Source organism: Pipistrellus kuhlii, unplaced genomic scaffold (assembly GCF_014108245.1).
Source record: "Pipistrellus kuhlii isolate mPipKuh1 unplaced genomic scaffold, mPipKuh1.p scaffold_m20_p_9, whole genome shotgun sequence".
Classification (NCBI taxonomy): Eukaryota; Metazoa; Chordata; class Mammalia; order Chiroptera; family Vespertilionidae; genus Pipistrellus; species Pipistrellus kuhlii.
The window spans coordinates 11,982,507-11,998,796 of NW_023425595.1; the positions used below are offsets into that span (position 1 = coordinate 11,982,507).

The following is a 16,290-nucleotide window of genomic DNA, read 5'->3' on the forward strand; positions in this document are numbered from 1 at the left end:
ACATTTCACCCCCTTGGAGAGGTCTATATAGATTACTAACAACTTGATTAGGGAAATGCATATCAAAACTACAATGAGACATCATCTCACCCCTGTTAGAATAGTTATTATCAACATGATAAGTAATACCAAGTGTTGGCTAGAGTGTGGAGAAAAAGGAAACTTCATTCACTGCTGGTGGGAATAAAAAACTGGTACAGCCACTATGGAAAACAGTAGAAATCAATTGGAATGTATATTTTCTTAATTCTAACGATAGATGTTTATGTGGAAATTGATAAGGTTCCTAAAAAAATTTAGACTGGAGTTACCATTATATGACTTAGCAACTCCTCTTCTGGGTATCACCCCCAAAAGTTGAAAACATTTATTCACCAAGATATGCCTCCCTATATTAATTGCAGCACTATTCCTGGTTGCCAAGTTAAAAACTGAAGTGTCCTTCAATAGACAAATGGACAAAGGAGATGTGGTACATATAGACCAGCAGTTCTCAACCTGTATCAGAACCGCTTATCTATATGTACCACATCTCCTTTGTCCAATTATCTATTTAATCCAATTGTGGAGACCCCATTAGGGGTTGAATTACCCTTAAAAAAATTGGATAAAAGAGATGTCCACATCTTTTCTATCTGGCTTGTTTCACTTAGCATGTTGTATTTGAGATCCACTCATATCACTAAATATGTTAATTTTCTAGAATTAATAATGTCCACATCTCTTTTATCCAATTGTCGCAACCCCATTAGGGGTTGAATTACCCTTTCACAGGGGTCACCTAAGAATAGCAGAAAACACAGATATTTACATTATGGCTCATACCAATAGCAAAGTTACAGTTATGAAGTAGCAATGGAAATAATTTTATGTTTGGGGTCATCACAACATGAGAAACTGTATTAAAGTGTTGAGGCATTAGGAAAGTTGAGAACCACTGGTATAGACCATGGAATATGAATCAGCTATAAGCAAAGATGAAATACTTCCATTTGTGACAACATGGAAACACCTTGAGAATATCATGCTAAGTAAAACAGGTTAGTTAGAAAAAGCTAAGAATCATTTGACTTCAGTCATATGTGGGATATAAAACTGAAATTCAAAGTATTGTGGTTACCAGAGAGAAGGGGTTTGTGGGTAGTAAAATGTAAAGGAGTCCAAATATATGGTGACAGAAGAATTTTTGAATTTGGTGAGCACACAATGCAATATATAAATCGTATTATATTAATGTACATTTGAAATCTACATAATCTTATTAGCCAATGTCACCCTAATAAATTTAGTAAACATTAAAAAGGGGAAATTTTAATCACAAAAAGAGAACACTTTGTGAAGAGGAAGATAGAATCATGGCCATGCAGCAAAAATCTAGAAATTCCAAAGGCTGCCAACTACCCTTAAAAGCTCAGAAACAGACAAGAAACAAGTTCTCTCATATAATCACAAGGAACCAACAGAACAGCCCTGCTAACACCTTGATCTCAGGCTTGTAGCCTTCAGAAATATGAGAAGATAAAATCTGTGTTGTTTAACCCACCCAGTTTGTGGTACTAGTTAATGATTGTTCTAGGAAATTAACATATTTAGTGACATGAGTGGATCTCAAATACAACATGCTAAGTGAAACAAGCCAGATAGAAGAGATATATACTCTAGGATTTTATTTATAGGACATTATTGCAGAGATAAACTTATATGGACAAAACAGGAAGTGGTTGGTGCAGTGAGTGGGAGAAAGGGTTGATCACAAAGAAAAGATCAGAGGTTCAGTTTGGATGATGGAACTCTTCTATATGATGACTGTGGTAATGGTTACATAACCATATACATTTTATCAAACTTGAAAATTTATACACTAAAAACTGTAGGTACCATTGCTGTTTGTAAATTATATTTTAATAAAAAATAAGAAAAATTAATAACAAATAATATAAAAACATGTATGCACTCTCATCATATCCAGCCCTAGGTTCCTACAGGCAACTTAATTGCTTCTTTCCTAAGCCCTTGGGATGAGAGTTACAGATGTCCTCACAGGGAACATCCCCAAATCATTCCATGTCTCTTTGGCTCCTCTCTGATTCCCATGAGTTAGCCCCTGAAATCCCAATATGATTCAACGTTACATCATTTTAAAGTGCTTAGCCCCCTTGGCTGTTATTTACACACCCTAAGTACATGTGGGCCTTCCCTTGGACTTCTGATCTGAGGGTTTGCTATGAGCCTGCAGTCTTGGCCAGGGAAACATCTCAAGTTGAATATTCTGTTGATTGACTTTAAAATGATAACCCCTTTGTTTTACACAGCTTTCTTCATTTGCTATTTCCAGGCACAATTCTGTAAATTATGTAGGGTTGGTAATTTTGTTTTTTATTTTAGAAGCAAGAAGACAAGTGGTTCCTCCAAAAGCATAGTAAGTATTACTGGTGGGTTTAAAACTTGTACCCAGGTTTCTGAGGTTTCTGACTTCATGTTGAGATTTTCTTCCATCTTGACTTGTCATAGAGATCTTAGATTCTTTTGACCAGTACTTGTTAGAGAACATCACCAAGAGTATATATACATTATTCTATGGTTACATTTCAGCTTTAAGAACCACTAGTCAGGATTAAATGTGCCTTCCATTTCAGCAGCAAGGTAAGCTTCTGCTTCATACATATTTTTTAGTGTGAACTGTAATTTATGCAAAATTCATTGAGCAAATATAGCTGCTATGAGTTGTTTGAGCACATAAGTAGGTGTTTTCAATTTTTTTCTAAAACAGCGAATTGAGACTGGGGTTTAAATCCAAAACTTCACCAATAAAAAGTACAGTGATACTTATGAAATAACATTATGTTGCTTTCCTAAAAATGGTTAGCAAAAAAAGTAATGGTTCTAATGAATGAGTCTTAATTTAAACTTATTTACTATCTGTTGTGCTTTCACAAAAGCTTTTTCCAAAAAGTAGAAGAGAATGAAATTACCTTCCTTTAAACTACAGAAGACTTGTAATTGAATTAACAAGATCCATTGTAATCTTTTCCTCATAATTTCATCTTTATTATTACTAGCATATCTACATGTTGATGGTGAAAGGTTAAAAGTATAGATTTTGATTTGGTCACAGATGGATTTGAACATTAATCTTGGGTTTTCTTCATACTAGCTGTGTAATTGTAGAGCTTTACATAGCTTCTCAAGTCCTCAGTTCTCTTAATGATAAATTTGGAAGTATAGTGTCACATATCTTACAATATTATTGAGGATTAAATGAAAAGATGTGTTTATGTATATAAACATATGTAAACACATCCCTAAATATAATTTCATATCCCTATAGCTTTTACTATTTGTAGAACATACTATATTCTACAAGTGTTTATGATTGTCAAAGGTTGATGAATCTATTGACTTAATGGGCTTCATCTGTAAAGTAAGATGTGAAAAAGTTAGGACAATGGTAGAGAATAATGATTAGTTAATGATGTGTCCATCTAAAGACCTCAAATTCAGATGAAAAAGATTTAAAACGTTGTCCTGACTCAAGAACATATTTATATAAAAAGTTTATACATGAATCCCAATACCAAAACAGACCTGGAGGCTAAAAGCAGCCAACAATTTAGGCAATTTCAACCCTAATCTCCATGAATCAACAATGAGATGATATCAATGGAAGAAAATAATGAATTTAAGAGACTCTTGCCTGGTCAGAGTGGCTCAGTTGGTTGAGCATTGTCCTATGACCAAGAGGATGCAGGTTTGATTCCCAGTCAGGACACATAACAGGGTTGTGATTTTGATTACTTGTTGGGGCATGTAGGGAAAGCAACTAATTGATGTTTCCCTGTTCTCTCTCTCTCTCTTTCTCATCTCCCCCCCCCCTCTCTTTCTCGTCTCCCTCTCTCTCCCTTTATCTCTCCCTCTCTCTAAACATGTCCTTGGGTGAGGATTAAAAAGAAAGAGAGAAAGGAAGGAAAAAAGAAAGAAAGGAAACTCTTCAATTCATGTTAATATACGAATTTTTAGAAAGAAATTAAGCAAATGTGTGGTTCAAATGAGAAGGCTAGAATAGATAGTTATGCTCATTGAGGACAGACAGACAGAGAAACAACAGAAATACTAGTATCTCAGTGAGCCAGGTGTGTGAGAAAAAGTATATCAGAAGGAGAAGTTGCAAGACTTCAAAACTCATCTACACCTGAATCCCTAAATTTTATTAGCCACTTTTCTCAGATAAATATAAAGACTTCAATTTCCTCCTGATAGTAATATTATAGCAAACTCTTAACAGGCTATGCTATACACTGAAAATTTCACTCATTGTATTTAATCTACTATTTTATTTAATTCTCATAATAATATCAAGAGATTCATTTTATTAAAATTTTCATTTTGAATGTGGAGAAAATTAAGTTTGGCTACTTATATTGAACACCAAAAGTCTTGGGTAGTAAATGGTAGGACTGATATTTAGCTCATATAAAAACGCAAGCTCTAATGGTTATGCAACATAACCATTATTGCTTGTCTCCTTTTTGGTTTTTATAAGTGTATTTTTAGTATCACATGAGCTCACTCATGTAGGGGAAATGATGAACAATATAAACTGATGAACAAGAACAGCATCGATCAGACTGTCGGACCTCAGAGGGAAGATAGGGAAGGGTGGGGATAAGGGAGAGAGATAAATCAAAGGACTTGTGTGGATGCATATGAGCCTAACCAATGGTCACAGACAACAGGGGGGTGGGGGCATGCATGGGGAGGGGTTTGGATGGAAATGGGGAGGATGGGACAAATATGTGATACATTAATCAACAAAGCATTTAAAATAAAACGAAAACATAAAAACCCAAGCTCTACACGCAGTGCTCTATGTCTCCTCCTCAAAATTGCCTCTGTTAGTTGTACACACCCTTGTGTGCCCAGTTACCCATCTACTATGCATACAGTTTTCATCTACTTAACTAAAATTCTGAATACTGAGTTTGGGGCAATGTTGACAAAGAGTTATTGCAAGTTGCATTAAATTCAATTTTATTTATATCAATACCAATTAACTGAAGAATCTCTCTGCCTATGTATATAACTTGGCTTTGGCAGTAATAATTTTTAAACTTAAAAACATTACTGAACATCTGTGACTTATAAGTTAAATAGGATAACAACTAGTCACTCTTATAGATTTACTGAGACAAGTAAGTGAATATAGATGTAAGGTATCTCCAGCATTTCCAGGCACATAAGCAACATAGAAGTATAAGCATTCACTAGACTCAGGGATATGACATATCATATATATTTATTCCAAATATGTCATCTTGATTAAGACATTACTTGTTTACACAAATCAGTTTACAAAATTTAAAAAAGTGGGAAATTATTCATTAAACTTCAGCTTCAATAATGTGTAACTCTATAGGTAATGAATGCATTTAAACCTTGTTGGTAAACCCATACTTTAGACATGCTTGCCATAATAAAAATGTTCATCTACTTATCACTTTTCTATCTATGTGTTTCAATTGACTTTTTGTTAATCAATGTGTTTCTTTATGACTCATTGCTATAGGACATCTTGTGATTCCCAAACAACATCCATGGAGAACAATACAGAAGTGACTGAGTTCATCCTCCTTGGACTAACCAATGTCCCAGAACTGCAGGTCCCCCTCTTTATAATGTTCACCTTCATCTACCTCATCACTGTGGTTGGAAACCTGGGAATAATAATTTTGATTCTCTTGGACTTTCGGCTCCATACCCCTATGTACTTTTTCCTTAGTAATTTGTCTTTGGTTGACTTTTGTTCCTCTACAGCTGTCACTCCCAAGATTATGGCTGGATTTCTTGTAGGAGACAAGGTCATGTCCTACAATGCATGTGCTATTCAGATGTTCTTTTTTGCAGCCTTTGTCACTGTGGAAAATTTCCTTTTGGCCTCAATGGCTTATGACCGCTATGCAGCAGTGTGCAAACCCCTACATTACTCCACCACCATGACAAGAGGTGTGTGTGCACGTCTTGCCATAGGTTCTTATGTCTATAGTTTTCTGAATGCCTCTGTCCACACTAGAAACACATTCAGCCTCTCTTTCTGTAAGTCTAACCTGGTCCATCACTTTTTCTGTGATGTTCCAGCAGTCATGGCCCTCTCTTGCTCTGACAAGCATATTAGTGAGCAGATTCTTGTTTTTGTGGTAAGCTTCAACATGTTTTCTGCTCTTCTGGTTATCTTGATTTCCTACCTGTTCATATTTGTCACCATCCTAAAGATGCCCTCATCTTCAGGGTATCAGAAGGCTTTGTCCACCTGTGCTTCTCACCTCACTGTTGTCTCCATCTTCTATGGGACTGCCGTATTCATGTATTTACAGCCCAGCTCCAGCCATTCCATGGACACAAGCCAAATTGCCTCTCTATTCTACACAATGGTCATTGCCATGCTGAACCCTCTGGTCTATAGCTTGAGAAACAAGGAGGTCAAAAATGCATTCAAGAAGGTTGTTGAGAAGGCAAAATTGTCTCTAGACTTTGCAAGATAAAGGTATAGGATGCAAAATAACCTACTTTCATTCCTGTCAGATGTTCAACATGCAATAACTCACATTTTAAGGCCCAACAATGCCTCTAAATTTCTGAGATAATGCCATTTTTTTTCTTCAAAAGCCTGTCATCTAGAAAAAATGAAATATTGTGTCCAAATAAATGATGTCTTAATGAGGATGGCCACAGGATCCTTGAGAATGTTGGGGGTCTTACTTGTAATGAACCTTATTAATTATATTTAGTTTATTCACATGCTCATATTTTTTTCTACCATTTAACAATGGAAGGACATATGGAAAACAAGGCACACACAAATACATTAAAAAATACAAGAATTCCATACTTTTTAAAAATTTCTTTATTGATTCAGGCATCACATATTTGTCCTCAACCCCCCATTTCAATCCCCCACTCCCTCGCTCATTCACCTACCCCCCTATTGTCCTCCACCACTGGTTGGGCTCATATGTATGCCCGCACATAAGTCCTTTGGTTGATCTCTCCCTTTTATCCCCACCCTCCCTTTGAGGTCCAACTGTCTCTGGGTCTGTTCTTGTTCATTATAGTCTATGTTGTTTACCACTTCCCCTAGATGAGTGAGATCATGTCCTACTGGAAATATACTTATAAGAATAAAAAATGAGACAAGCAATAATCATTATGCTGAAAGGCATATGAATCAGTTTGTAGAGAGTTTCTTTCTGGGCCACCAGTTTTTTTAAGACCCGTTTCAATGTCAAACAGTTTTATGTGTACTGGTTGCCCAGGACCAAACCAGAGAGGGTTGGACCTGCATTACCACCATTTGCCCACCATCCAGAACTGAAATATCATTCCATACTTGCACATATATGCAGAAGTGGGAAATTTTTTAAAAAGGATGAGATGGAGTGTTTTTAATTAAAAAGTTAAAATAATTTATATATTAGATTATACATTTATGTTCAACATTATTTCTGTAGTTCAAAACTATTTCAGTATTCTAAAATTAAGAAAAAAGTAATATCGGTATTTAAATATATATGCTTTTTGTTGCCACATTTTATTCAGAACTACATATGCCTAATATTATACAGGTATTAATATTTCTGTCTTCAGTAAGTCCACTCATACAAGTAGTTTGCTCACAGGATGATTTTCAAAAGCAAAATAGCCAGAGAATAAGAAAAGGTGATAGAGAAATAATAAAGGAATTTTTTAATTTTTCTGTATATGACTATCTTATCTTATATTTTGTAAACAAACAACACTGATTAATAATAATGTTATTCATTTTTCTCATTGAATATACTAAGAAAAGGTTAATGCAACTCATTCAGGGATGCTTCAGTGTTAGATGATCTCTGGCCTGTGTTATTGCTCTCCTACTCATTTACACTGAGTTCCTAGCTTTTTCTGGACAACTCCAAGCATGCTCCTGCATCAGGATCTTTGTCCTTGCTGTTACCAATGCTCAGAAAGCTCCCTTAATCCTTTTTGATCTTTGCTAAAATGTTTCCACACCATCATCACCCCACACACCCATGGACACTGTTCCTTCCTTCACTTCTTGCTTTAGTCTTCATAATTCTGATCAGTACTCAATTAAACTATTGTCATTATTCTTTTATTTTCCTACTGAGAGCATACACTACTCAAGAGGAGTCACTTTGTCTTCCTAACTAAAACTTCATTTCCAACACATAAATTACAACCATAATTTCCACACAAAAAAAACATGTTAACAAATGTATGAGTTAAAATTTGGACCCAGCAGTCAATATATTTGAACCACTGATAATTACATGACTTCATTATCTATTTTAAAATTCTTCAGAAAAGAATTTTAGGCCCTGGGCAACCTCAGTTAGTTAGAATGCTGTTCATAGGCCAAAGTTTAGGTTGGATCCCCAGTTAGGGCACACACAAGGAGCAACTAATGAATTCCTAAATAAGTGGAACAACAAATCAATGTCTCTGCTTGCTCTCTCTCTCTCTCTCACTCTCTCACTCTCTCTCTCTTTCATCAATCAATTAACCAGTATGATTTTAGAGCATTTCATGGCTATCTTTTTTTCCTATATTATCACTCACTATTTGTATTTACCACTTTGGACATATTAATTTTTAGAAACCATACTATCAAATGGATCATATCAAGCCATCTTAATTGTTTTACATTAGTATTTATCATTAAGTGGAAAATAACATATGAAATAAGTTTTATTTAATAAATGATAAAAATGAGACTATAATATGTTTCCTACCTGATTGATTTGAAAAATATATCCATAAATAATGATTATTTATTCAATGTCATTGGTTATAAACAGATGTCTTATGTACCTTTCACCAAATTTCCTCTTTAGTTAATATTTTATTTGATCATATTACATTTGTGAAAACTAAGAAGCCAACATTGATTATTATTATTATCTTAAAGTTCAAGAATTTTTCAGATCATTATTTTTTACTAAAATAATTTTGCTCTTACAAAATACAATCCAGGAGGCAACATTGCCAACAAACTACCCAAAAGCTCAGAAACAGACAAGAAACAAGTTCTCTCTTATATAATCATAAGGAACCAACAGAACAGTCCTACTAACAACTTGATCTCAGGTTTGTAGCCTCCAGAAATATGAGAAAATAAATCTGTGTTGTTTAAGCCACCGAGTTTGTGGTATTATTTAATGACTGCTTTAGGAAATTAACATATTTAGTGATATGAGTGGATCTCAAATACAACATGCTAAGTGAAACAAGCCAGATAGAAGAGATATATACTCTAGGATTTTATTTATAGGACATTATTGCAGAGATAAACTTATATGGACAAAACAGTAAGTGGTTGGTGCAGTGAGTGGGAGAAAGGGTTGATCACAAAGAAAAGATCAGAGGTTCAGTTTGGATGATGGAACTCTTCTATATGATGACTGTGGTAATGGTTACATAACCATATACATTTTATCAAACTTGAAAATTTATACACTAAAAACTGTAGGTACCATCGCTGTTTGTAAATTATATTTTAATAAAAAAGGAAAAATTAATAACAAATAATATGAAAACATGTGTGCACTCTCATCATATCCAGCCCTAGGTTCCTACAGGCAACTTAATTGCTTCTTTCCTAAGCCCTTGGGATGAGAGCTATAGATGTCCTCACAGGGAATAACCCCAAACCATTCCATGTCTCTATGGCTCCTTCCTGATTCCCATGAGTTAGCCCCTGAAATCCCAATACGATTAAACATTACATCATTTAAAAGTGCTAAGCCCCCTTGGCTGTTATTTACACACCCTAAGTACATGTGGGCCTTCCCTTGGACTTCTGATTTGAGGATTTGCTATGAGCCTCCAATCTTTGCCAGGGTAAACATCTCAAGTTGAATATTCTATTGATTGACTTTAAAATGATAACCCCTTTGTTTTACACAGCTTTCTTCATTTGCTATTTACTGGCACAATTCTGTAAATTACGTAGGGGGTGGTAATTTTGTTTTTTATTTTAGAAGCAAGAAGACAAGTGGTTCCTCCAAAAACACAGTAAGTATTAATGGTGGGTTTAAAACTTGTACCCAGGTTTCTGAGGTTTCTGACTTCATGTTGAGGTTTTCTTTCATCTTTACTTGTCATAGAGATCTTAGATTCTTTTTATCAGTACCTGTTAGAGAACATCACCAAGAGTATATATACATATCTCTGAGTCTGTTCTTGTTCATCAGTCTATGTTGTTCACCATTTCCCCTAGATGAGTGAGATCATGTCCTACTGGAAATATACTTATAAGAATCAAAAATGAGACAAGCAATAATCATGCTGAAAGGCATATGCATCAGTCTGTAGTGAGCTTCTTTCTGGGCCACCAGTTCTTTTGAGACCCAATTTCAATGTCAAACAGTTCCTTATGTGTACATGTCAGCAATGATATTTCAGTTCTGGGTATTGGGCAGTCATAAGTCACATTGTTGGACCTCAAAGAGAGGGTGGGAATAAAAGGGAGAGATCAACCAAAGGACTTATGTGCACACATATGAGCCTAAACAGTGCTCAAGGACAATAAGGGGATGGGGCATGAGGGGTCCGATGGGGGATTGGAATGGGAGGTTGAGGACAAATATGTGATACTTTAATCAATACAGAAATTAATTTTAAAAATAAATAAATAAAGTAAAAAAGAGTATATGTACATTATTCTATGGTTAGATTTCAGATTTCAGTACCACTAGTCAGGATTGACTGTGCCTTCCATTTCAGCAACAAGGTAATCTTCTGCTTAATACACATTTTTTTAGTGTGAACTGTAATTTATGCAAAATCCATGGGGGAACTATAGCTGCTATGAGTTGTTTGAGCACATAAGTAGGTGTTTTAAATTTTTTTTCTAAAACAGTGACTTGAGACTGGGGTTTAAATTTAAAACTTCATCACTAAAAAGTACATTGATACTTATGAAATAACATTATGTTGCTTTCCTAAAAATGATTAGCAAAAAAAGTAATGGTTCTATTGAATAAATCTTAATTTCACCTTACTTATTATCTGTTGTGCTTTCACCAAGTTTTTTTTAAAGCAGAAGAGAGTGAAATTACCTTCCTCTAAACTAAAGAAAACTTGCAATTGAATTAACAAGATCCATTGTAATCTTTTCCTTATGATTTCATCTTTAGAATTACAAGCATATCTACATGTTGATGGTGAAAGGCTAACAGTATAGATTTTGATTTGGTCACAGATGGATTTGAACATTAATCTTGGGTTTTCTTCATACTAGCTGTGCAATTGTAGAGCTTTACATAGCTTCTCAAGTCCTCGGTTCTCTTAATGGTAAATTTGGAACTATAGTATCACATATCTTATGATATTATTATGAGGATTAAATGAAAAGATGTGTTTATGTATAAACACATATTTAAACACATCCCTAAATATAATTTTATATCCTTATAGCTTTTACTATTTGCAGAACATACTATATTCTACAAGTGTTTATGATTGTTAAAGGTTGATGAATCTATTGACTTCAAGAGCTTCATCCGTAAAGAGAAGATCTGAAAGAGTTAGGACAATGGTACAGAATAATGATGAGTGAATGATGTGTCCTTTGAAAGTTCTCAAATTCAGATGAAAAAGATTTAAAACATTGTCCTGACTCAAGAACAAAATTTATATATAAATTTTATGCATGAATCCCAACACTAAAACAGACCTGGAGACTAAAAGCAGCCAACAATTTAGGAAATTTCAACTATAATCTCCGTGAATCAATTGTGACATGATATCAATGAAAGAAAATAATGAGTTTAAGAGACTCTTGCCTGCTCAGAGTGGCTCAGTTGGTTGAGTATTGTCCTATGCACCAAGAGGATGCAGGTTTGATTCCCAGTCAGGACACATACCAGGGTTGTGATTTTGATTACCTGTTGGGCATATAGAGAAGGCAACCAATTGATGTTTCTCTGTCTCTCTCTGTGTCTCTCTCTGTCTCTCTCTCTCTCTCTCTCTCTCTCTCTCTCTCTCTCTCTCTCTCTCTCTCTCTCCTTTCTCTCTCCTTTCTCTTCCTCTCCCTCTCCCTATCTCTCCCTTTATCTCTCCCTTTATTTCTTCCTTTCTCTAAACATGTCCTTGGTTGAAGATTAAAAAGAAAGAGAGAAATGTCAGAAAAAAGAAAGAAAACTCTTTCAACTCATGTTAATATATGAATTTTAAGAAAGAAATTATGCCAATGAGTGGTTCATATAGGAAGGCTAGAATAGCTACTTATGCTCACTGAGGACAGACAGACAGAGAAACACCAGAAATACTAGTATCTCAGGGAACCAAGTGTGTGAGAAAAAGGATATCAGAGAGAGAGAGAGGTTGCAAGACTTCAAAACTCATCCAGACCTGAATCCCTAAACTTTATCATCCACTTTTCTAAAACAAACATAAAGGCTTTCATTTTCTCCTGATAAAATTATCATAGCTAGATCTTATCAGGCTATGCTCTACACCACATGTGTCAAACACAAGGCCCGCGGGCCAAATCCGTCCCGCCAGGCCTTGCAATGTGGCCCGCACCACGCTGTCATCACTGCACTCCGCTGCGTTTCCATCACAATGACAGTTTATGACTGTTCAGTAAACCATTTGGCCCGCGATTTAGGCTGGATTTTAGATTTTGGCCCCTTCTCTGATTGAGTTCAACACCCCTACTCTACACCCTACAGCAAAAATTTTTAATCATTGTATTTAATCTACTATTTTATTTAATTCTCATAATAATACCATGAGATTAATTTCATTACAATCTTCATTTTGTATATGAAGAAAATCAGATTTGGCTACGTAGATTGAACCCCAAAACTCTTGGGTAGCAAATGGAAGGACTGATATTTAGCTCATCTGAGAACCCAAGTTCTATACCCAGTGCTCAATGTCTTCTCCTTAGAAATGCCAGTTAGTTGTACATGCCCCTGTCTGTCCAGTTACCCATCTATCATACACATAGGTCTCAGCTACTTAACTAAAATGTTGAATACTGAGTTCAGAGAAATGGTGACAAAGAGTAATTGCAAGTTCCATTAAATTCAGTTTTATTTATATTAATACCAATTAACTGAAGAACCTCTCTGCCTATGTCTATAACTTGGCTTTGGCAGTAATAATTTTTAAACTTAAAAACATTGATGGACCTCTGTGCCTTATAAGTTAGATAAGGTAACAACTAGTTAATCTTATAGATTTATTGAGACAAAATAATGAATATAGATGTAAAGTGTCTTCAGCATTTCCTGGCACATAAGCAACATAGAAGTATAAGCATTCACTAGGTTCAGGGATATGACATGACACATATACTTATTTCAAATACATCATGTTGATTAAGACATTTCTTGTTTATACAAATCTGCTTACAGTATTTTAAAAAGTGGGAAATTATTCATTATACTTCAACTTCAATAATGTGTAACTCTATAGGTAATGAATGCATTTAAACTTTGTTGGTAAACCCATACTTTAGATCTAATTGCCATAATAAAAATGTGCATGTACTTATCACTTTTCTATCTATGTGTTTCAATTGACTTTTTGTTAATCAATGTGTTTCTTTATGACTCATTGCTATAGGACATCTTGTGATTCCCAAACAACATCCATGGAGAACAATACAGAAGTGACTGAGTTCATCCTCCTTGGACTAACCAATGTCCCAGAACTGCAGGTCCCCCTCTTTATAATGTTCACCTTCATCTACCTCATCAGTGTGGTTGGAAACCTGGGGATAATCATTTTGATTCTCATGAACGTTCGACTTCATTCTCCTATGTACTTTTTCCTTAGTAATTTGTCTTTGGTTGACTTTTGTTCCTCTACAGCTGTCACTCCCAAGGTTATGGCTGGGTTCCTTGTAGGAGACAAGGTCATCTCCTACAATGCATGTGCTGCTCAGATGTTCTTTTTTGTAGCTTTTGCCACTATGGAAAATTTCCTTTTGGCCTCAATGGCTTATGACCGCTATGCAGCAGTGTGCAAACCCCTACATTACACCACCACCATGACAACAGGTGTGTGTGCCTGTCTTGCCATAGGTTTCTATGTCTATAGTTTTCTGACTGCCTCTGTTCACACTAGAAACACATTCAGCCTCTCTTTCTATAAATCTAACCTGCTTTATCACTTTTTCTGTGATATTCCAGCAGTCATGGCTCTCTCTTGCTCAGACAAGCATATTAATGAGCAGATTCTTGTTTTTGTGGCAAGCTTCAACATCCTTTCTGCACTCCTGGTTATCTTGATTTCCTACCTGTTCATATTTGTCACCATCCTAAAGATGCCCTCATCTTCAGGGTATCAGAAGGCTTTCTCCACCTGTGCTTCTCACCTCACTGCAGTCTCCATCTTCTATGGGACTGTCATCTTCATGTATTTACAGCCCAGCTCCAGCCATTCCATGGACACAGACAAAATTGCATCTGTGTTCTATACTATGGTCATCCCCATGCTGAACCCTCTGGTCTATAGCTTGAGAAACAAGGAGGTCAAAAATGCATTCAAGAAGGTTGTTGAGAAGGCAAGACTGTCTCTAGACTTTGCAAGATAAAGTTGTAGGATGCACAATAACCTATTTTCATTCCTTTCAGATGTTCAACATGCAATAAGTCACATTTTAAAGCTCAACAATGCCCCTAAATTACTGAGGTAATGACATTGTTTTTCTTCAAAAGCCTGTCATCTAGAAAAAATAAAATATTGTGTCCAAATAAATGATGTCTTAATAAGGATGGCCAAAAGGAACCTTAAGAATGTTGGGAGCCTTGTAATAACCTTATCAATTATATTTAGTTTATTCACTTGTTCATTTTTTCTCTACCATGTCACAATGGAAGGATATTTGGAAAACATGGCCCACACAAATCCATGAAAAAAGCATATGCAAGAATTCCATAAATGCACATACAAGCAAAAGTGGGTAATTGTTAATAGGATTATATGGAGTATGGCTAGTTTTGAATTAAAAAGTTAAAATAATTTATATATCAGATTATACATTTATGGTCAACATTATTTATTTTTGTAGTTCAAAACTATTTCATGAGTCTAAAATAAAAAAAAGTGATATGGGTATTTAAATAAAGATATATGCTTTTCTTGGCATATTTTATTCAGAACTACATATGCATAATATTATAAAGGAATTAATATTTCTGTCTTCAGTAAGTCTACTAGTAGAACCAGTTTGCTTGCATATATAATTTTCAAAAGCAAAATGGCCAAAGTATCAGAAAAGATGATTGAGAAATAATACAGGAATTTTTCAGTTTTTCTGTATATGACTACCTTATCTTATATTTTGTAAACAAACAACACTGATTAATAATAATATTATTCATTTTTCTCATTGAAAATAGAAAAGGTTAATGTCACTCATTCAGGGATGCTTCAGTGTTAGATGAGCTCTGTCCTGTGTTATTCCTTTCCTACTCGTTTACACTGAGTTCCTTGCTTGTTCTGGACAACTCCAAGCATGCGCCTGCATCAGGATCTTTGCCCTTGCTGTTACCAATGCTCAGAAAGCTCCCTTACTTCCTTCAGCTCTTTGCTTAAATGTTTCCACACTGTAGTCACCCCACCCACCCGTGGACACTGTTCCTTCTTTGCACTTCTTGCTTTAGTCTTTATAGTTCTGACTAGTACTCAGTTAAGTATTATCATTATTCCTTAATTTTCCTACTGAGAGCCTACACTACCTCAGAGGGGTCACTTTGTCTTCCTAACAACTTCATTTCCAATAGATAAATTACAACCTGCTTTATAATAATTTCTCAACAAACATGTTAATGAATATATTAGTCAAAATTTGGATCCAGCAGTCAATATATTTGAACCACTGATAGTTACATGAGTTCATTATCCATTATAAAATTCTTTAAAAAGGAATTTAGAGACCCTGCCTGGATAGCCTCAGTTAATTAGAATTGCTGTCCATATACCAAAGTTGTAGGTTGGATTCCCAGTTCTTTTATGTTGAAGCTTGCCACATGCATGAAGCAACCAATGATTTAATAAATAAGTGGAACAATAAATCAATGTTTTTCTCTCTCTCAACTCAATCAACTAATCAATACAATTTTAGTGCATTTCATGAGACGTGGCTAGTTTTTTCCCCCCCAATATTATCACTCACTGTATTTACCACTTTTGGACAAATTAATTTTTCAGAAACCGTACTATCAAATGGATCATCAAACCATCTTAATTCTTTTACATTAGTATTTCTCATTAAGT

At 35.1% G+C, this 16,290-nt stretch overlaps 2 protein-coding genes across 2 annotated transcripts; both read left to right on the forward strand.

The window, feature by feature from the left end:
- The first annotated feature begins 5,591 nt into the window (after window positions 1-5,591).
- On the forward strand, window positions 5,592-6,536 carry LOC118713136 (olfactory receptor 5B3-like). The gene has a single exon (XM_036427521.1). The coding sequence runs from the start codon at window positions 5,592-5,594 to the stop codon at window positions 6,534-6,536; it is 945 nt and encodes a 314-aa protein (XP_036283414.1).
- Window positions 6,537-13,660: 7,124 nt separating this feature from the next.
- On the forward strand, window positions 13,661-14,605 carry LOC118713137 (olfactory receptor 5B3-like). Its single transcript, XM_036427522.1, has one exon. The coding sequence runs from the start codon at window positions 13,661-13,663 to the stop codon at window positions 14,603-14,605; it is 945 nt and encodes a 314-aa protein (XP_036283415.1).
- The last annotated feature ends 1,685 nt before the right edge of the window (window positions 14,606-16,290 follow it).

Excerpts from the sequence above, each read along its gene's own strand:
- LOC118713136 (XM_036427521.1), top strand. The coding sequence starts at position 5,592 with ATGGAGAACAATACAGAAGTGACTGAGTTCATCCTCCTTGGACTAACC.
- LOC118713137 (XM_036427522.1), top strand. The coding sequence starts at position 13,661 with ATGGAGAACAATACAGAAGTGACTGAGTTCATCCTCCTTGGACTAACC.